At 38.5% G+C, this 21,633-nt stretch overlaps 6 protein-coding genes across 9 annotated transcripts in view; 2 read left to right on the top strand and 4 right to left on the bottom strand.

Annotated features, from left to right (window-relative positions):
- Positions 1–1,522: 1,522 nt before the first annotated feature.
- Positions 1,523–5,875, top strand: LOC139099817 (peroxisomal acyl-coenzyme A oxidase 3-like). Of its 3 annotated transcripts, none has more exons than XM_070652347.1 (6): positions 1,523–1,635; positions 2,244–2,277; positions 2,426–2,913; positions 3,116–3,418; positions 3,855–4,604; positions 4,813–5,875. In XM_070652347.1, the coding sequence occupies exons 2-6, from the start codon at positions 2,252–2,254 to the stop codon at positions 5,376–5,378; spliced, it is 2,133 nt and encodes a 710-aa protein (XP_070508448.1). In that variant the 5' UTR covers positions 1,523–1,635; positions 2,244–2,251; the 3' UTR covers positions 5,379–5,875. The 3 variants fall into 3 exon arrangements, with proteins under 3 accessions (XP_070508448.1, XP_070508451.1, XP_070508450.1); XM_070652350.1 differs by having other exon boundaries at positions 1,567–1,629; XM_070652349.1 differs by having other exon boundaries at positions 1,622–1,639.
- The window catches only part of LOC139099828 (neuronal acetylcholine receptor subunit alpha-6-like), a 129,485-nt gene continuing 113,711 nt past the window's right edge, over positions 5,860–21,633 (bottom strand). For both annotated transcript variants that reach the window (XM_070652369.1, XM_070652368.1), the window contains exons 2-8: positions 11,560–11,619; positions 8,735–9,000; positions 8,554–8,658; positions 7,799–7,942; positions 7,634–7,736; positions 7,358–7,576; positions 5,860–6,913 (exon numbers count right to left, since the gene is read on the bottom strand). In XM_070652369.1, coding sequence (XP_070508470.1) covers positions 6,594–6,913; positions 7,358–7,576; positions 7,634–7,736; positions 7,799–7,942; positions 8,554–8,658; positions 8,735–9,000; positions 11,560–11,608 — 1,206 coding nt within the window. In that variant the 5' untranslated portion in view covers positions 11,609–11,619 and the 3' untranslated portion in view covers positions 5,860–6,593. The remainder of the gene's footprint in view (positions 6,914–7,357; positions 7,577–7,633; positions 7,737–7,798; positions 7,943–8,553; positions 8,659–8,734; positions 9,001–11,559; positions 11,620–21,633) is intronic.
- LOC139099837 (chymotrypsin-2-like) lies at positions 13,554–14,607 on the bottom strand. The gene is made up of 3 exons (XM_070652381.1): positions 14,455–14,607; positions 14,225–14,383; positions 13,554–14,163 (listed from the first exon to the last, which is right to left on the bottom strand). Exons 1-3 carry the CDS (start codon positions 14,504–14,506, stop codon positions 13,610–13,612), a joined length of 765 nt encoding a protein of 254 aa, XP_070508482.1. The 5' UTR covers positions 14,507–14,607; the 3' UTR covers positions 13,554–13,609.
- On the bottom strand, positions 14,678–15,788 carry LOC139099836 (trypsin beta-like). The gene is made up of 3 exons (XM_070652380.1): positions 15,631–15,788; positions 15,376–15,534; positions 14,678–15,319 (listed from the first exon to the last, which is right to left on the bottom strand). The coding sequence occupies exons 1-3, from the start codon at positions 15,710–15,712 to the stop codon at positions 14,766–14,768; spliced, it is 795 nt and encodes a 264-aa protein (XP_070508481.1). The 5' UTR covers positions 15,713–15,788; the 3' UTR covers positions 14,678–14,765.
- On the top strand, positions 16,119–18,889 carry LOC139099835 (valacyclovir hydrolase). Its single transcript, XM_070652379.1, has 3 exons — positions 16,119–17,692; positions 17,747–17,954; positions 18,318–18,889. Exons 1-3 carry the CDS (start codon positions 17,503–17,505, stop codon positions 18,787–18,789), a joined length of 870 nt encoding a protein of 289 aa, XP_070508480.1. The 5' UTR covers positions 16,119–17,502; the 3' UTR covers positions 18,790–18,889.
- On the bottom strand, positions 18,873–20,858 carry LOC139099838 (protein TEX261). Its single transcript, XM_070652382.1, has 2 exons — positions 20,602–20,858; positions 18,873–20,035 (listed from the first exon to the last, which is right to left on the bottom strand). Exons 1-2 carry the CDS (start codon positions 20,693–20,695, stop codon positions 19,527–19,529), a joined length of 603 nt encoding a protein of 200 aa, XP_070508483.1. The 5' UTR covers positions 20,696–20,858; the 3' UTR covers positions 18,873–19,526.

The raw sequence follows: 21,633 nt of genomic DNA, 5'->3' as shown, positions 1-21,633 counted from the left end.
TGTGCTTGACATAAATTAACCGAAATGCGTCTTGAATATTTTTGTGGCTTTAAGCAAGTCATTTGACGTTGGACATTTGAATGTGAAGGAGTTCCTAAAGCATTTAAGCATGTTTAAAATATTATTGTAAGTTTTATAATCAGTCAGTCACAAAATTTGACATAAAATGTCCATTTACAGCTTAATTCTATTGCTGCATACATCATCAGCACTTATAGCCGACTGTAGCTTCAACAGCAACACTCAATATGCAGTTATTGGACACGTTTATCAATGTATTGTCCAAAATAGCCTCAATGTGAATTCACGTGATGATTCAGTCATTGAATCAGCGACCGGCACTCATGCAAGCTCAAAAACAAGCGATGACGTCATCGCATTTCATGCATATGACAAAAATGTTCAGTTCTTCCCGCGTGGACTTGAAAATGTCTTTAAAAATTTGCGCGCATTTTATGTTTATTTAAGTAAATTTCAGAACATTAGTCAGGATGACTTAAAGTCACTGCCAAATTTGGTCTATTTTCAAATTCACAGCGGTGAGCTTCGATTTATTGAGGATGGGACATTTGACTTTAATCCAAATTTAGAGGTTCTGTGGCTGCCTAGCAATAAAATTTTTCATTTTGATCAAAATTTATTTAAAAATTTAAATAAATTAAGTTGGTTAAGTTTGAGGTCAAATGTGTGCCTTAATAGTGAGATTAGTGGAAATGCGATTGAGGTTATGGCACTGATTGATACCATTAAGGTTAAGTGCTTTGATGCTGAATTTTATGAATTTAAGGAAAATGTGAAAAAGTTGGAAAATTTGAAAATGGAAAATTGGGAAAATTGGGAAAATTTGGAAAATTATTTTAAAAATTCAAGATTTTCATTTTTGAATAAATTTAAAGGAAAATTTGAGAATTTTCACAAAAAGTTGCCGGCATTGATGATTCAGTTCCTTAGCAAAATTGACAATTGTCCCAAAACTGATGAATTAAGCCCCAAAATTAATGAAATTTCCCCCAAAATTGATGAAAATGTCCCCAAAAATATCGATGAATTAAGCCAAAAATTAAGCAATTTTGATGAAAATTTGGAAAAATTATTGGAAAATTTTGACAATTTTAAGGAACAACTTGATGATGTCAGGAACATCCCGATGGCAGTTACCAAAAGATTGCATAAAATTGAATTGGAACAAAAGGAAATGAAATCAAAAATTCAGTCACTCGATGGCAAAATTACAAAAATTCTCGAGTCTCATAATTTGAATTAAAACAAATAAAAATGTCAGTGGTGGACAACCTGTGTGCTGCGGGACATTTTAGGTGTTAACTTTGACTAAATCCGCACATTTCATACGATTCATAGCAATTTCCTATAATTTTTGAAGTGTATCGTGTCGCACAGATGTCACACAACTGTGTCGCGACACAAAGATTGTCCATCACTGTCACTAACATATAAAAAGTCAATAAACATGTAAAAAATTTCTAAAAAATTATTTAAAATTCTTTTTAATTTTCTAGCATTTTTAACTGAGAGAATTAATGAGAATTAAGGCACAATAAATGCTCAAAAAAGTCTACTTATGTTAACGCATGTGGAAGTAAAAGTTAGTCATCGACCATTCGTTCACCAGTCCGTGTTTGTATATTTTTTATTTGTAGTATTTTTTAAATTAAATTCTCGATTAGCACAAATTGATTAATTGATTGGAAATCTGGACATGAATCTGTGTGACTCGGGATTGGTGCTGGATATTAACCGAATCCGGACTCGGTTCATATCCGACAAGATGTCAGATTCGGTTGAAATCCGGCACAATTGTCAGATTCGGTTAATATCCGACACATTTGTCAGAATCTGTTCAAATGTGGCAAATTTTACAGATTCGGATGAGTTCTGGCACAATTGTCAGATTCGGTTTATTTCTGGCACAATTGTCAGAATCGGTTGATATCCGGCACAATTGTCAGATTCGGTTGATATCCAGCCAAAATTGTCAGATTCGGTTGATATCTGGCACAATTGTCAGATTCGGCTGATATCCGGCAAAATGTCAGATTCGGATCATTTCCGGCATAATTTTCAGATTCGGTTGACATCCGACACCATGCCGGTATCATGCCAGAGTCCCGCCAACAATGTACAGCACCAGATTCCGATCAATTACCCGACTTGTGCTATTCGAGCATTTAATCCAAAATCTCAACTAAAATTCAATACTTATCCTTAAAAATCACCTTAATTAGTCACAACAATGAGTCAACAATCACCAAATTCCAAGTAAGTACCGACAAACAGCACAGCTGAATGTCAACAAAAAAGTCAGTCCAAAATTCATTGTCAAATAAAATTCAAAAGTTCAAAAAGGTTATCAAAAAATACGAATAAATTTCTACAGAATTTACTTCCACTTCCTCTATCAATTTAGCACCCCAAAGTCATACCGTACCCTCACTGACCCCATCTATACCCGCAAGGACATCTTCCCAGACCTTCATCTCCTCGATGGACCTCTTAAGCCTTACCGCTACAGCTCATCATTTGATTGGAGGAGCATGAAGCTATTGGTCGACAGTGCAGCTGCATGGGATGCAAAATTCAAGGTCTGGAACTTTATGGAAGGACATCCTTTATTCCAAAAATCACATCAAACATTACCGCTTGATGAACAGCGTCGATTAGCCAATCAGCGTGCATTTGTGATTGCAAATGAAAATTTCTATGCCTTTGATGATCTTTTGCTGGATCCAAAAGTGGATACGGCACTAAAGTCCTTTGAACCGTCAATGATGGGAAAATTTAAGATTCCATATGACATGTTTCCATTTGTATTAAGGACATTGGGTAATGACAGAATTGAGCACTTGATTACAGCATGCAATGACATGAAAATTATTGGATGTTTTGCACTGACTGGTAAGTAGGCATGCCTTACCCCCAAATATCCCCAAATATCCTCCAATATCCCCAAAATATCCCCCAAATATCCCTTAATATCCCCCAAATATCCCTTAATATCCCTCAATATCCCCAAATATACACTCAAGACATACAAGCCTTATCCCGGGGCGCTACCCCCTTCTTCCCCCTACTAACTCATCCTCTTATCAACTTCCAGAAGTAGCACATGGCAGCAACACCCAAGCCATGAAAACGACAGCAACTTATGATCCGGCATCAAAGTCATTTGTCCTTAATACACCAAATTTTGAGGCTGCAAAGTGCTGGATTGGTAATTTGGGAAAGACAGCGACGCATGCGATTGTTTATGCACAGTTGTACACCCCGGATGGACAGTGTCATGGACTAAATACGTTTGTGGTTCCAGTTAGAGATCCTAAGACTTTGTTGGTGTATCCAGGCATTGTTATTGGTGATATGGGTGAGAAGGTGTCGCTGAATGGACTTGATAATGGATTTAGTGAGTATATGGATGGGGATATTGGGGGATATTGAGGGATATTGAGGGATATTGAGGGATATTGAGGGATATTGAGGGATATTAAGGGATATTCGGGGATATTTGGGGATATTTGGGGATATTGAGGAATATTTGGGGATATTGGGGAATATTTGGGGATATTGAGGAATATTTGGGGATATTAGAGGATATTAGGAGATATTGGGGGATATTGGAGAACATTTGAGAATATTGGGGAATATTAGAGGATATTGGGGGATATTTAGGGCTATTGAGGGATATTAAGGGATATTAAGGGATATTTGGGGGATATTAGGGGATATTGAGGGATATTGGAGGATATTGGTGGGGGATATTAAGGGATATTGGGGGATATTTGGGGATATTGAGGGTCTTAAGTGACATTTGAACTAATTCCGTCAATTTTCACATCCAGTGCTGTTCAGCAACTACAAAATCCCAAAAGACTACCTCCTGTCCAAGACCGGCGATGTTGATGATGCTGGAAATTTCATCACCCAATACAAAGACCCAAAAAAGCGCATGGGAACCTCATTTGCAGCCCTGTCCGGTGGTCGAGTTGAATTTTGTGAAGTCGCAACCAGCTACGGTGTCATGGCCGTGACAATTGCAGTCAGATATTCAGCAAGTCGTAAGCAGTTTGGACCTGAAAACAGCAATATTGAATATCCAGTTCTGGAATATCAGTCACAGCAATATCGAGTCATTCCACATCTAGCAACTGTCTATGCCTTAAAATTCTTCTCAAATTGGATATCCAGCGCATATTTTGACATGCTGAAGACATCCTTTGCAGGCCAAAAAGTCAGTTCCGAAACTGGAATGGAAATTCATGCAATATCATCAAGTGGTAAGCCTGTTTGTGGATGGATGGCACGTGACATGATACAGGACTGTCGTGAGGCATGTGGTGGACATGGATACCTTAAGTGTGCACAATTGGGTGACATAAGGAACAACAATGATCCAAATTTGACTTATGAGGGTGAGAACAATGTCCTGATACAGCAGGCATCAAACTTCCTGCTTGCTGTAAGGTCTAAAGGCTGGAATGAATTTGCGAAGGCATCGCCACTTGGAACTGCTGCATTTCTTAGGGATGGGGATGAGATATTGAGGATGAAATGGAAGTGGAATGACGTTGGATGTGCGATGGATCCGGAAAGTAAGTTGAATGGGTTTTGAGGGGTTGTCCGTCAGTTACGTTACCTCATGGGGATTTCGGGTTACGTAACTGATGGATAACCCCTAAAATGCCCTTTATGCTGAGTGACTTTATGGGGTCTGTACAGAAATTATGTAACCTCTAGGATATTTCGGGTTACGTAACTGACGAACAACCCCAAAAATTCCCTTTATGTCCTATTTTGCAGACCTACTCACAACATTCAACTGGATCTGTGCCTACCTACTTGAAAAAACCTTCAATCGAGTCAAAACCCTACAACAGTCTGGTCAGTCAAACTTTGATGTCCGCAACAATTCACAGACATTTCATGCCAATACACTGGCTGTTGCTTATGGTCAACGTCAAGTCATTGTTGCATTTTTGGCTGCAATACGCAAATTGACACCAGAAAATCCAGCAGAATGTGCAGTTCTGACCAAACTTTTGTCACTTTTTGGTGCCAACCTTATATCCACAAAATACATCAATGTCCTGTACGAAGGTGGATTTGCAGACTCAAATGGACCAAATGTTAATGACTTGCTGCAAACTGGAATTCTTGGCTTGTTGGTGGACCTGAAAAATGATGCAGTTTCACTTGTCGATGCCATTGCACCGCCTGACTTCATCCTTAACTCACCACTCGGTATGAGTGATGGAAATGTCTATAGACATCTTGAAGCTGTTCTGTATCAGACACCAGACACATTTACACGTGCAGCATGGTGGAAGGATTGTGTTTATAAGGATTATTTGGGATCTAAGTTGTAATTTTTGAGAATTAACAAAGGGTTGGACACTCCAAAAGGAATTGTGTTGAATTTATATGGGTCTGTACAGTAAGTCAGAGTTGGCAGGGCTTTGGAGTCCGGACTCCACTTTTTTTTTGGAGATTCCACATTGGAGTTCTGTCAACTCTGCAGTAAGTACAACTGGAGTGTCTGACCCTTGGGAATTAAGAGTGGGTTGAGATGATGTACTTTTGGGGTTTGTTCATTAATGATGTTATGATTGTTGGGGAAAGGGAGGGAAAGGGACTGCTAATCTAAGAATGTACATGAGGATACCTAATGATACTTAAGGACACCTAAGGTCCCTAATGAGGTATCTAAGGACCTAAGGCGCACCCCTTAAAATAGGGAAAGTTAGTCTCAAATTGTTACGTAATTAGTGAACAGACCCTATTGTACCACAATCTCACTTAATGTCCAATAATTATGTACGCAATTAATCAAAATAAAAGGTCAGCATATCTACTCGAGAAAGGATTTATTTATGAATTTTTACTACATATTATTTTACATAATACTGGCAATACAAATGGTCTAAATAGGACAAATCGGTTGATGGATCATTAAATCCAGCCATAGTTCGCAGTGACTCTGATTTTATGGATTTTCATGATGCCAGAATCACGACGACTTGAGGTCAATTTCTAAGGTAATGGTAATGGTACGGTACAGTACACAGTGTATAGGTGCAGTACGGTTTGGGTATGGTACATGACATCACTGATGTACAATTAGGACAGTTCAGGTATGCCACTTTTGCCATACAAGATGTATGATTACATCAGCACCTTGTAGGTATCTTGTAGAAACAGTATACCAAACAAGTGGTGCCTCTATACCGTACACAACTATACCATCCCCGGATTAATCGACTCCTTGTTACCATCTCCAAAGCAATCAACTCCTGGCACCATGCTCCTGGCTCCTTGCTCCTTGCTCCTGCCAGATTCTGAATCAATTAACCGACATGTCCTATTCACGTCCTATTATGCTTGTTACAATGCCTACATATCAGATCTCATAATTTAAATAAAGTGAGAATTCAATTCAATAAAAAAAAGCTTGCAAATTCAACATTTAATTGGTTCCTAATACTTTTGCGGTTATGTCATTATATGATTGATTGTGATTATTTATCTAAAGTCCTCATTCCTACCCCAAAATCCCCTCAAAACCCCTCAATTCCCTTCAATTTCTAAACAAGATGAAAGAATCCCATACAAATGAAAATAATGACATAAACAACAAAGGCAATACGGTCAATAATGACAGCAAAGCGTATCCAATCCTGTGTTGCATTGTCACTTCCTGCATTTCCATCCTCAACTGTGCTTTCAGCCTTTCCAGTTGACTTTACTTTACATGAGAAAATTGTTTCAATAAAGTTGTCCAAGAAGACTGTCTTAATGAACGATGGAAGTGCTGTTTGGGTCTTTTTACGTGATATGTTGATGACAAAGGCTGAGATGATCAATGAGGCAGCAAGTAGGTAGAGGGTTTGGCTGTAGAATGACACTGAAATTGGGAAATAAATTAATATGAAGAATTTTGAGGTTCAGGTGCCTTTACACTTGAAATCCTAAAGTTCAGGTGCCTTCACACTAGAATTTCTGAGATTCAGGTACATTTACACTAAAAAATTCTAAGGTTCAGGTGCCTTCACACTGGATTTTTGAGGTTCAGGTGCCGTCACACTAGGATTCTTAAGGTTCAGGTGCCTTCACACTAAAATTTCTAAGGTTCAGGTGCCTTCACACTAAAATTTCTAAGGTTCAGGTGCCTTCACATTAGAATTTTTGAGGTTCAGGTGCCTTCACATTAGAATTTCTAAGGTTCAGGTGCCTTCACACCGAAATTCTTAAAATTTAGGTGCCGTCACACTAGGATTCTTAAGGTTCAGGTGCCTTCACACTAGAAATTTTAAGGTTCAGGTGCCTTCACATTACATTCCAAACTTACCAATCAATGGCGATGCAGCAGACATCACAGGCAACAGTTGCGTGAAATAAATCAACAAAATGCAGACCAAAACGCATGCAAATCCATTAAGGATCAATTTTTCACCAGCATCTGGTGGCAACCAGAAAGCAATTAAGACCATAAAAACGATAGCAACAGTTGGAATGACTGCAATAGCTTTATACATCGGTGCACGTCGCTTAAGTGTGAATGAGAAAGCTGAAATGGATGTAAATATGTCAAATTATGGCCAGATATGCTTAAATTAATGCTTACTGATATCCTCATAAGGTTCTGGACAGCAGTCATACTTTCTTGAATTGTGCTTGGCACTTGACTCAACCACGACCCATTCCAAATTTTTGTAGTAATGTTCAAGCTGGAATTGGAATTAAATTTTGATGATTTTATTGAATTTAGTGACATTTTGATGGAACTTACTTCAATTGGTGAATCAGCAAGTACCAATTTAAGCTGATATGCATCATATGTCCATGATCCAAGCTTAATGTCACATTTTTGTTGATCAAATGGCCACATTTTAAGGTCTAAGCTGCAATATGTCTTGAATTTTGATGTTGGAACCTGAAAATTGAATGAAAATGTGTCACATGGTGTCATATGGTGTTGTACGAGTGTCATATGGTGTCATACTGTGTCATACTTTGTCATACTGTGTCATACTGTGTCATACTGTGTCATACTGTGTCATACTGTGTCATACTGTGTCATACTGTGTCATACTGTGTCATACTGTGTCATACTGTGTCATACTGTGTCATACTGTGTCATACTGTGTCATACTGTGTCATACTGTGTCATACTGTGTCATACTGTGTCATACTGTGTCATACTGTGTCATACTGTGTCATACTGTGTCATACTGTGTCATACTGTGTCATACTGTGTCATACTGTGTCATACTGTGTCATACTGTGTCATACTGTGTCATACTGTGTCATACTGTGTCATACTGTGTCATACTGTGTCATACTGTGTCATACTGTGTCATACTATGTCATACTATGTCATACTGTGTCATACTGTGTCATAATGTGTCATATGGTGTCATACTGTGTCATACTGTGTCATACTGTGTCACACTGTGTCATACTGTGTCATACTGTGTCATATGGTGCTGTACAAGTGTCATACTGTGTCATAATGTGTCCTACATCCAATTTACATCCACTTACCCATAAAACAGATCCAGTATTGTATGCAATTTTGTTGGTTTTTGCATAATGATCGACAATCTTGTCTTCAGCACTATTATAGACAGTCAAGTCAGGTTGCCAGACCTATTAAGTTCACATATTACATAACATCAATTTACATCCAATAAAAAAAGGTCAAACAATGTCAATTGTAACTTACATCATCAGCCGATAGTCTCAAATTGCTGATTCCATTAAACTTTGCTGGATCCCATTTCATTTTGATGTCTGTCCAGTTCATTCTAATCCATGCATGGGTCTCGAGTGTTGATGTAGCTTCAATAATTTCCATATGTAAGACTGACATGCCGACCCACAAGTCTGTTGCTGTTTTGTAGTTATTTGGACGGACATGAACATCGTAGTCTTTAAGGACAGTCGTTTTGAGTGTATCGAGGTCTGTGTCGTTCCATAGGGAGTTCGATGCTGTAAATTAGGATAGAAAATTGGTTGATTAATTAGCTGAATTGGTCTAGACTGTCTGCACGGAGTCTGAATTGACTGCTTAAGGTCTGAACTGACAGAATTGAGTCTGAACTGACAGCATTGGGTCTGAACTGACTGCAAATGGGTCTGAACTGACTGCAAATGGGTCTGAACTGACTGCAAATGGGTCTGAACTGACTGCACAGGGTCTGAACTGACTGTACAGGGTCTGAAATGACTGCTCAGGGTTTTGAACTGACTGCATAAGGTCTGAACTGACTGCACAGGGTCGGAACTGACTGCACAGGGTCGGAACTGACTGCACAGGGTTCTTAACTGACTGCACAAGGTTCATAACTGACTGCACAAGGTCTGAACTGACAGCATTTAACCGGAACTGACAGCATTGGGTTGGAACTGACTACACAATGTCTGAATTAATTCTAGGGGGACTCGACTGACTCCACACCCCACCTCATTATGCATCAATTGAATCAAATAAAAATTCAAGTTCAAATCACAAAAAATCAGTAGAACAACAACAACAAAAAAGAAGGCAAGACATGCGATGTGTCAATTAAGGCTTGATATTATGTTCACATTTACTTAAACTTTGATGTTCTTTTGATTCAATCAAGAAAAGAATTTATTTGTAAACATAATTTAATCAAATTTAATTCTATATAGATGAAGCTATTGAGGTTTAAGTGCTGGTCGTCGACAATGAATAGCATTTAAATTGTAAGACATACTTTATTATTTTGTTATGTAATTTTGAGTGTGAGAATATTTTTGTTGTGCAAAATAAGTGATAATTGGATGATGATATGATATGTCCATATTTGGGGTATGTGGATGGGAAATCTATAAATAGCAGATGAATAAGGAAGTCGTTTGTTAAATGGTTGATGATGTTTATATTTGGAATGTGACTTCCGGGGGGATGCCTTGGGGAGTAGAAAGACTGAGTCAGGAACTGAGACATAGAGTGAGATTTGGATCAAGATAAGAACTGAGACAGGGACTGAGACAGGAATTGAGACAGAAACCGAGACAGGGACTGAGTCATAGAATGAGACATGGACTGAACTGACAGCAATGGGTCGGAACTGACAGCAATGGGTCGGAACTGACAGCATTGGGTCGGAACTGACAGCATTGGTTCAGAACTGACTTTACAGGGCCTAAACTGACTGCACAAGGTCGGAACTGACTGCACAAGGTCGGAACTGACTGCACAAGGTCGGAACTGACTGCACGGAGTCTGAACTGACTGCCACCAACTTGTCGCACATAAGATCATCCAACTTCCATTCACACAACTCAATTCCATTGCACCGATCATGACTCTAAATCACCTTCATTTTCACCACCTACTCATAGCTTCTCACGCCTTAATCTCAAACTCATTTTATTCATTTTTTTTATATGACACAATATGTAAGTCAATTTGTAATTATTTAAATGATTTTCATAGGTCTAAAAAAGTTCACATAAATCATCTATGAATTACTCGATGATTTATGGGGACTGCTTAGATATTTGTCATAAGGGACAAATTATCAGAATTGCTGTTGTATAAATGGTGATTAATGTGATATAAATGATGTTTTGAAATTTATGTGAGGGATTTGTGGGAATTTTGGAATTTCGAATTGGACATGCTTAAGATGATAAGTTCCCGATGCAGAGACTGAGATTGAGGCTCATTAAGCAGTTTCGGTCTCAAGCTCGAGCATTTGTTGGTCTCTATACCGAGATTTCTCAGAATGCCTTAGTTAGTCGATCCAAAATCCGGTACTAGACAGTCATGACTATGACATATTGCTGGAATTGAACCGAATTTTGACAAAAGCTGCGTAACTTTGACACGATACTGGATTTAAACCGAATCTGACATCAATTCAAAGCCTTGATTAGGTTTAAATCCTACAAAATGCTAGAGTCATGCAACGTTCATCCGAATTAGTCTCAAAATCCGGCACCAAGCAGAGTTGTGAAACGGCCTGATTTTATCGGTCGGTCAAAAACTGCGGCCGATAAAAAGCAGCGAGTGAAAAACAATGGCCGATAAAATCAATAAACGACTGGCTGATTCTATCGGTCGTTGACAACGGCCATCACAACTCTGGCATCAAGTCAGAGTCACGACGGTCTAGTGCCTGATGTTAAATCGATCAATTAAGACTTCCTGGAGTCTCGGTTGTGCCGACTATCTAGGAAGTCTCGATATAGGTCAGGTCATCGGGCCAACCAACATGTCCTGTTCGGACTATCTAACTGATTGATATTAGACCTAAGTCTAGATTATTGAAACGATTAAGTGATTTATGGTTTTCAGGATATCCGAAAATGGACAAGATTTTTTTGATATTTTTTCTGTAATTTTTGTATAGCTCTGAATTTAAAATTCTTACAATTAACGTCGTCCGCACTAATTTCTAACTTATTTATGCCTTTTACCATGAACCTGTGGTGTGTACCCATAACATTGGATGGTGTGAGTGTGGATCAACCCATAAAAATATGAAAATGTCCCATAAATCCCCCAATATTCACCTCCAAATGCAACAGCAAATGCACAACACAATAAAACAATCACTTTCATATCTGCGACTTTATGTTTTCACCGTACAGCTTCCAATTGTGTCACAAACTGAAAGTGATGATGAGCAAGTGTGTCTTATTTATAGTCAAATCAGGCAGCATAGACACACTTGATATGCTAATTTATTTGTGGATGGAATTGAACTGTTCACTTGATGTGATGCTGTCGAGTAATTGCGGGACGGAATGTGGGGTGTGGAGGTTCTGTGGATGGTTTTTGATGCAGCTGCTCAATTCTCGGAGTCATCCTGAAGGTCGGTAGGGCAAGTGATCCGACTGGATACCCAAACCATCATGGATCAGCCATTAAGACCCCAAACTACTGTCTAAGGTAGACATAACCTCAAAATTCACTTGACCTTTCTAAGGAACAGCTTAAAATACAGAATAAACTCCAAAATATCCAAAAACTCAATCACAAAACCCAAAATATCCATCAATCTTCAAATCTGTTGATTTTTTTCAATAGCACAACTGTTTTTTTTTATATTCTCAAGTTCCAATAAAAGTGCCTACTATTAAAGTGGATTTATTGATAAGAAAGTGTTGGGATTTTCCGTGGCATTAAAGATTATTTAAGTAGTTAATTAAAAAGTTTGATAACAAATGTTCTTGGCTGATAAGATTTTTGTTTATGGTAAAGTTGAGGTGGTTTTTGGATTTGTAGACAGATGCTTTCTTCCTGTTCAGCACTCTCTCTGTCACTTTCGGTCGTCTTCGTTCGTCATCGGGCATCCTCGGTCGTCCTCGGTCATTTTCGGACTTTTTTTGTCTCTTTTGGTCTATTTCGGTCTCTTTCGGTCACTTTCGGTCTCTTTCGGTCACTTTCGGTCTCTTTCGGTCAATTTTGGTCAATTTCATTCAATTTCGGTCACTTTCGGTCACTTTCGGTCTCTTTCGGTCACTTTCGGTCTCTTTCGGTCACTTTCGGTCACTTACTATCTCTTTCGATACACTTTCGGTCTTTTTCGGCCTTTTTCGGTCTCTTTCGGTCTTTTTAGGTGTCTTTCGGTCATTTTTGGTCACTTTCGGTCTCTTTCGGTCAATTTCGGTCAATTTCATTCAATTTCGGTCACTTTCGGTCACTTTCGGTCTCTTTCGGTCACTTTCGGTCACTTACTATCTCTTTCGATACACTTTCGGTCTCTTTCGGCCTCTTTCGATCTCTTTCGGTCTCTTTCGGTCTCTTTCGGTCTCTTTCGGTCTCTTTCGGTCTTTTTAGGTGTCTTTCGGTCATTTTTGGTCACTTTCGGTCTCTTTCGGTCAATTTCGGTCAATTTCATTCAATTTCGGTCACTTTCGGTCACTTTCGGTCTCTTTCGGTCACTTTCGGTCACTTTCAGTTACTTTCGGTCACTTTCAGTTACTTTAAGTCCCTTTCGATTATTTTCGGATTCTTTCGGCGACTCTCGGTGACTCTCGGTGACTCTCGAAGATTCTCGATGACTTTCGGTTACTCTCGGTAACTCTCGGTAACTCTCGGCTACTCTCGGCTACTCTCGGTGACTCTCGGCAACTCTCGGTTACTCTCGGTGACTCTCGGTGACATTCGGCTACCCTCGTTGATTTATTATGATCTTAACATAACAAATTAAAAACATTAAGGAAATCCAAACGATTCACAATGTCAAATACAGTAAATAATACAGGAACACAGCTATATTCAATATCAATAAACCAGTTCTTAATTTTTAATGACGAAATTTATTGATTAGATTAATATTTATAGCTTATATTTTTAGATAACTTTAAGTCTGCCTTAATATAAATTTTGTTTGTCATTTTATTGTGGCTGCCTGGATTATTTAATGTCCGTTGCTTTGCTTGGGGGATTTTTTCCAGCTGTTCCTTAATTTCAGGAGCTTCAATGTTGTGCCTGACGAGCTGAAATGTCTAGTAAATTGTCATACTTAACGGGTCACAAATTCTAGTAAAAAAATGCAAAATTTTTTCAATTTTCAAATCAAAATTTTATTTCTCAAAAAAAGTCAGCATAAATCCTTTACATCTGGCTGATCATCCAGGTTCTATGTGAGCTGATTCTAGCGAAGACATCTGGGAATCCTTGAGCACAAGCAATACCCCATGATACAGCACCAATAACAGTACCACCTGAGATCAATGGACCACCAGAGTCACCCATGCATGTTCCAGTTCCTGATCTCAAGAATGTACAGATTGTATTGTCAAAGACACGTGCAGCATTGGCTGTTGAGTGACGTGAACGACAATCAGCATTTGTCAATGTTGGTGCAGTCAAGAACATCAAATTAGCAGCAGCTGAACCTGGATGTGATGTTTGTCCCCATCCTGAAACGGTAGCACTGACTCCACCTCCAACAAAGACAGATCCAAGTGTGATTGGTTGGACGAGATTTGTGAATGTGATTGTTGATGCTGTCTGAACCATTGAGATGTCATTGGCAAGGGTATTGGCATTGTATGATGGATGGTTGACAATACGGGCTGTGGCATGTGATACACCACCTGATGTACGGCTGTTGGTTCCAACAACACTGATTGTATTGGCGTTTGTACGTCCAATTGTGCAGTGAGCTGTGTACCGGATATTTGAGGTTAGGTTGGGTATATTGAGGGGTTAAATGGGGTTACTTACCAGCAGATCCAACCCAACGGTTATTGATGACAAAGCCACCACAGAAGTGAGCATTAGCGCTTGATCTCAATGAAACTTGATGTGGGAATTGACCAGCTGAGGCTGTTGAACCTCCAACAATGAAGCCTTCCCATTCTGGATCGATGACTGGGCTAAGGCCTATTTTGAGGTTAGGAATATATTTTGAGGTTATGTTCAAGTCACAACACTTGAGTATTATGGATACTTACTAGCACTGAGTGCTGATACAACGAGTGTACAAAGAACTACAAATCTCAACATTATTGATTCCAAAACTGTTAATGATCCACTAAATTTCACTGATTTTTATAGTGCCAAACTTAATCTTATCAGCAGTTCCAATTTTTTTTGTAGAGAAACTTATCAAAAAAAAGTGTGGTTCAGAAAAAAATGAGCTAAAAAAAGTGTGGTTCAGAAAAAAATAACCCAAAATTTTGTATGCATATCTTTATTGTCAAACAATGTTAAGGTCCACAAAAGGTGAGTCAAGTGACATCACTTAATCACGTCCCGACACATTTTACATTTGATTGATCATCCAGGTTCTGTGTGAGCTGATTCTAGCGAAAACATCTGGGAATCCTTGAGCACATGCAATACCCCATGATACAGCACCAATAACAGTACCACCAGCAATCAATGGACCACCAGAATCACCCATACACATACCGGCACCAGATCTCAAGAATGTACAGATGGTATTGTCAAAGACACGTGCAGCATTGGCAGCAGAGTGACGTGAACGACAGTCAGCATTTGTCAATGTTGGTTTTGTCAAGAACATTAAGTTTGTGGCAGCTGAGCCTGGATGTGATGTTTGTCCCCAACCAGAGGCTGTTGAGCTAACACCACCACCGACTGTTGCTGATCCAAGGGTAATTGGTTGGACAAGATTTGTGAATGTGATTGTTGAGGCTGTCATGACCATTGAAATATCATTGGCAAGTGTTGCTGATGAGTATGATGGATGATTGACGATACGTGATGTTGAGTGAGCAATACCGCCTGATGTACGGTGATTTGTTCCTACAACACTGACGGTATTGGCGTTTGTACGTCCAATGGTGCAGTGAGCTGTTGGATATTTGAGGTTAGGTTGGGTATAATGGGGATATTAAGGTGCAACTTACCAGCTGATCCAACCCAACGGTTGTTGATGACAAAGCCACCACAGAAGTGAGCATTAGCGCTTGATCTCAATGAGACTTGATGGGGGAATTGACCAGCTGATGCTGTTGATCCTCCAACAATGAAGCCTTCCCATTCTGGGTCGATTGCTGGGCTGAGGCCTAAAGGAAGAGTATTTTGAGGTTAGGAAAATTTTTGAGGTTAGGAATATTTTTGAGGTTAGAAATAATTTTGAGGTTATGTCCATGACTACTTACTAGCACTGAATGCTGAAGCAACAAGTGAGAGTAAAACAATAAATTTGAACATTTTGGCAAAACTGACTGTTGACTTGTCCATACTTTCACGCGACTTTTATACCCAAAACTTGATGAATTTTTTTTTATCAATTTCAACAATTTTAATATCAATTAAGGCACAGCTTAAGTAAGTAGCTGATAATAATATTTTTTACAACGTCATATAACCCTTACCAAGAGCAACAGATAAGCTAGTCTATTTATGTACAAGTGTATACATCAATATTAAGTATGCGTTAATTGGATCTGATTGGATTTAATTGGAATTTCCAAATTTCAAGGTTGTTGGACACAAAGGAAAGTCAATAGAAATTTTTGTTGTGCCATACCTTATAAGGAGTGGATGAAAAATTCTATATTTTATGGCTTCATTCTTTAAGTTCTTCGACACGCGATCTATCTTGTAGTTTGACATTCTTGATAATTGTTATCAATGCATTGTTTAGATAATTATATCAAAAATCTAATCAAAATTTATATTTGAGAGTGTTGGTGAGTTGTAGGGGGGATTTACGACGCAACTCCTCTATTCTTTTTTTGAAGTAGCCTCTGGTTAGTTGCTTATGTTCTTGGTGACTTCACTATTTCCTTAAGAGTTTTCTAGACCCCTGTAGAGTTGGGTTCTTCCTTGATAGGTTGGCTACTAATCAGGTGAGTTAGTTACGACCCTGGGAGGTTGGATAAGCATCTTGTCAATTGGCTACGTCCTTGATGGAGTTGCCTATGTCCCTGGTAAGCTAGCTTCGCTCCTGGTGAGTTAACTACCTTCCTGGTAAGTTGACTGCATCCCTAATAAGATGGCTATACACCTGATGAGTTGGCTATTCCACTGGTGACTTGATCACGTCCATGGTTCGTTGACCTCACTCATAGTGAGCTTCAATAACATATACATACCCAAAAGACATACGTAAGGCTGAAAAGTTTAAAAATAGTGTTCACCACACCAATGTGACTCAAATCCAATACATTAGGCTTGACCAGGGCTCTAAAGTTACTTCCATCGTTCAGAAATTGAGCATATAGAGCATTAGCATGACTTACATTGCATTTTCTACACTGTAATTAGGTGTTTTACTGATATAATGATACTCAAGTACTTATTTAACCGTTTTGTGCTATTCAGAATGGTTTTATTAGATTGTAATAGCATACTCTTGCCCTTGAAATCTTCTACATGTACTGTTTCGCTGCTGATCTTATGATAAATTAACTATGGGTCAAAAATGTAGTCTTAAATACAACAGACATCAGTTATAAGGCTAGTAGATCATAAGATCTATAAAAGAACTCTTAGTTTAATACTAGATTGCAAGAATATTTCAAACAATGTGCGATAGACAGACGTAAGAGTTCTAGAATAATGAGATCTAGACTTCATTGTCCTGATCTCGTGATTTCATGTGACTGAGACTTCAGGAAACCCTGAGCACTTTTCATAGAGAAATATAATAAACCGGTCTTAGTTTAACAAGATTTTATTCAGATTTAATGGAATCATCCAGTCCTGAAACAGGATTATTCAACAATTTTTCATGTTATGCCTTTCGGGTAGGTGCAATAGATTCCCAGGACTAAATGTTCAAGCTTACAATATCAAAACATTCACAAGTTTCAATCAAATTGCAGACTTAATAAGCTTTTTTGATCAATTTATATTGTAAAAGCTCAGTTTCAAGCCTCAAAAGTGAACAATTGCTGTAAAACATTCAACATTCAACATCCAACATTGAACATCCAATGTTCTATGTTTTATTTTGATTTTCATTTGTTTTGTTCACCGGTGATAAGTTTCATAATTTTTTAAAAACCACAAAAATCATCAAAAAAATGTTAAAAACCCTCACAAGTCGACCATCCTCAATCTTAAGCACCAACATCAGGTTCCTATCATCCCTCCCAAATGTCAAAATTACCGAACAAAAAGTAAAAGTTGGAAATTTTCATATAAATTATGTCGTATCCAAATGTGATGATCAGCCGGCTGAAAAGACGTTGATTATGCTGCCCGGTGCACTTGGTATGTCCAAATTTACAGACATTAATCCACAAATTATTCAAATTTCACTTCCAGGCTCATCTTTCACCGACTTTAAACCACAAATTGAAAATTTACCAAAATTATTACCAAATTATCAAATTATTGCATGGGATCCACCTGGATATGGCAAGTCAATTCCACCAAAGAAGGAATTTACGACAGATTTTCTGGAAAAGGACGCTGATTTGGTTAAGGAGCTGCTTTGTGATGCATTAAAAGTTGATAAATTTGATGTTTTAGGGTTTGTAGATTTTTGAATATTAAGTCAGTGGTGATCAACCTGTGTGCTGCGGCACATATTGCTAATGGGCTGGGTGTCATGTTGCACCCAGGTTGAGTGTCATGTTGCACCCAGGTTGAGTGTCATGTTGCACCCAGGTTGAGTGTCATGTTGCACCTAGGTTGAGTGTCATGTTGCACCCAGGTTGAGTGTCATGTTGCACCCAGGTTGAGTGTCATGTTGCACCTAGGTTGAGTGTCATGTTGCACCCAGGTTGAGTGTCATGTCACACAGTTTAAGTGTCATGTCACACAGTATAAGTGTCGCGTCACACAGATTGCCCATCACTGCCTTAAGTCTGCCTTAACAATATATCCATTCCAGTTGGAGTGACGGTGGCATTACAGGCTTAATTTTAGCTGGAAAACATCCAAAAAATGTACAAAAATTGGCAATTTTTGGATCAAATGCTTTCATCATTAAAGACGAGCTGAAGATTTACGACAGCATACGCGATGTCAGCAAATGGAGTGCAAAAATGCGTGAACCACTTGAGAAGCTTTACGGTGCTGACTATTTCAAGACAACATGGGAGAACTGGGTCGATACATTTAAGAAAATTTATCATGAAAATGACGGCGATTTGTGCTTGAAGTTCCTGAAGGACATTAAGGCTGACACGTTAATTCTGCATGGTGAAAAGGATCCAATGTTGGCTAAAGTTCATGTTCCGTACTTAATGGAGAGCATTAAAGGTGCTAAGCTGATTACATGGCCTGATGGGAAGCATAACATCCATTTGAGATATGCTGATGAGTTTAACGGGAAAGTTGCTGCATTTTTGAATGGAAATTAGGGATGAGGAGTGAGTTTGTGGTTGGACATGATGACTATATGATACAATTTTAATATAAAGGCACAAAAAATAAAGATTTCGAGTTTTTTAATTTGATTTATTTTTTAATGTCTTTTATTACAATTTTATGGGTACAAAAACAGGAAATTACAGTTTTTTGAGTGCCATTAAGGAAGACACACGCCGTACAAATGGCTGAACATCTACAATTCGTCCAGTCTGACTCTACCTCCCGGTCAGATTTGATAAAGACCAGACTTCAGACTAGAGACAAGTTTGCCGGATTTTTGGACCATTTCTGCGTCATATGCCTTACAGCAACTTGTGTGCCGTAGCACAAAGGTTGCCCACCACTCCATGCAGAGCATCCAACCACAATTACCTCCAAAATCCAGCCGGTTGCTTCAATAGCACTCTGATTAGGGGTATAAACCAGAAAGTCAGTGTAAATTCGAATGGAACATGCTTAGAGCTCCTTTTGACCCTCCCTGGCTCCACCCCTGACTCAATTGTCAACAAAATTAAATTACATTTTAAAAATAAGAGAGAATAATGACGGGTAACAACATAAATCTCCACACAACCCCTTAACCCAACCCCAAAAACAACAAGCATCCCCAAACAGCCAAAGAGCATGCTTTCATGGTCATTAAAGTACCCAAACGGCACTATGGGTACCTAAAAGTACCTAAAAGCTCCCTCTCTGCCTGTCCAAGGATCTCCTCAAATTTATTTTCCTAAAATGACTTTTTCGTTCTCATCGGCAGCACCGATTCCTTTGCATTTTTAAAGAAATTTAATAAATTTTTTCGCTTTTTTGATGAAAAATAATTGGTAACAACATCATTATCGTTGGAACTAGCTGACATCGTGTCCTGATATGTCGGTAATGTCTGATCATTAGCACTTAACGACACAAACAGTGAGAATGGCACCAACCATAGACATAATGTAAAATAACCGAGAATTTCTGATAATGTATAGAAAAATTCTTGAAAAAAGTTATAGGCTAGATAGTGATTGATGAACAGCAGGATTAAGGCTGTGATGAACTCGAAGGACAGAATTCGGACTTCCGGAAATGTCCGAAGGATTAGAAGATGTGAGAGCTGGGCGAGAATCCCAAATATTATAATTGTGTATGGAAAGCTTTCGGTGAATATAAACAGGATGTAGATGATGATTGTGATGTTTGTGACTGTCTTGATGACTTTTTTGGATTTTTCGGAATATTCTTCGACTAGTTCTAAAATGAAAAAGAAATAAAGGAACAAAAATTAGAATTTATTGAGGTATAATTGATGGCAATTAGGAATTTAGGCATTAAATCAGGTATGGAGATGATCATCTTGACTGGAAGTCGGTCAGAGACTGAAATTTTGATCGATTTAAGTGATTTGGATGTGGAAATTGGCAGGTCAGTGATATGACCAGTTTTAGGGAGCATCTGAAGGATACCATGGATCACAATTGATCTGTAGGACTAGGAAAGGAGGGCAGTAGCTGATTTGTGCTAATCAGGCTTGTATCACATCTGATTTAACCGATAATCCAGCTACAATACGTAAAAATGCTCAACAAGCCTCAAAAATCCACAAAAATTATAAAAAATCACAAAAATCAATCAAAATTGTCAATAACTTCCATGACTTAATGTCCCAAAAAATTCAAAACAAATCCAGACATGACCACTAAGTCCCCTAAATCCTCAAAAATCCCTAAAACCCACCAAATCCCCCTCAAATCCCCATCAACCTTGAATCCTCAAAATTAAAATTTTGCCAACATTTCACTTCCATTTACTTCACTTACCACTAATATAATAAAGTCCAGCGGCTAAGGCAATTGTGATGAAACACATTTGAAAGAATATTCCAACATAGCTGAGGATGTAGAGCAGCCCCATGTTGACTAAATTTATTTTTTTTCTACTTTTTTTTATGAAATTTTTTAATTTTTTCTATGCTTGCTTTGCCTATTTTCAGTCTATTTTTAAAATTATAATTTTTTTTTTGCTGTTCAAATGTCAACCTGTAAATCAGCTGATATAAACAAATAATGTGAGACGGATAGGGGGATGGATGGTAATGGGAAATGTTTTTGATGTTGTTGAAGGGGCTGCAACTGAGGATGGAGTATGGGAAAGTTTTTTGAATTTTAACGGATTTTTGAGTGAAGTTTCTGCATTTTTTGGATTATTGTGAGTTATTCTATTGCAGTGCTAGACAACCTTTTATTTTCGGTACTCTATTGTGGTAAACCCTCAACCAAAGCCATACTCGGGATAAGCTTCAAGGTCCACGATCTGGATAGTCGGAATGCAGTATAACTGAATGCATATACTTGCGCATCTGAATGCTTGGTTATGCGAAGATTGATGCGCAGTGGCATGAAGATGGATGTATAGTCGTGGACAGATAGATACTTGGTCATACCCATGAGAATTCATGGTTATGCGCATCTGAATAAGTGAGCAGCTTGTTACGCAGATGTGCGCAGCTTATTGTGAAGTTGTGAACAGCTTTCGGTATGCATCTAGATACTAGATACTTAATCATGGTCACCCGGATGATTTGTCATGCTCATCAAAAGACGTATTTATGCTCATCTAATTGTGTGATAATGGACAGCTAGATGCACAGTTGAGAGTAGTTGAATGCAGCATGACGAATAATTGAGGATAGCAAGAAAATTGGCGTAGTTGTGCGCATGTGAATGCATAGTAATGGTTGGATTGATGCGTAGTTGTGTTCAACTAGATGCGTAGCCATGCACAGCTTTTTAGTTAGTCATTCTCAAAAAGATTTGCAGTAGTGCGCATCTGAATTTGTTTTAATTTTTAGC

The sequence above is a fragment of the Chironomus tepperi genome, unplaced genomic scaffold (assembly GCF_022539635.2).
Source record: "Chironomus tepperi strain 1889 unplaced genomic scaffold, CSIRO-AGI_Ctep_v1 contig_486, whole genome shotgun sequence".
Classification (NCBI taxonomy): domain Eukaryota; kingdom Metazoa; phylum Arthropoda; class Insecta; order Diptera; family Chironomidae; genus Chironomus; species Chironomus tepperi.
This window is presented reverse-complemented; position numbering and strand designations above follow the sequence as displayed.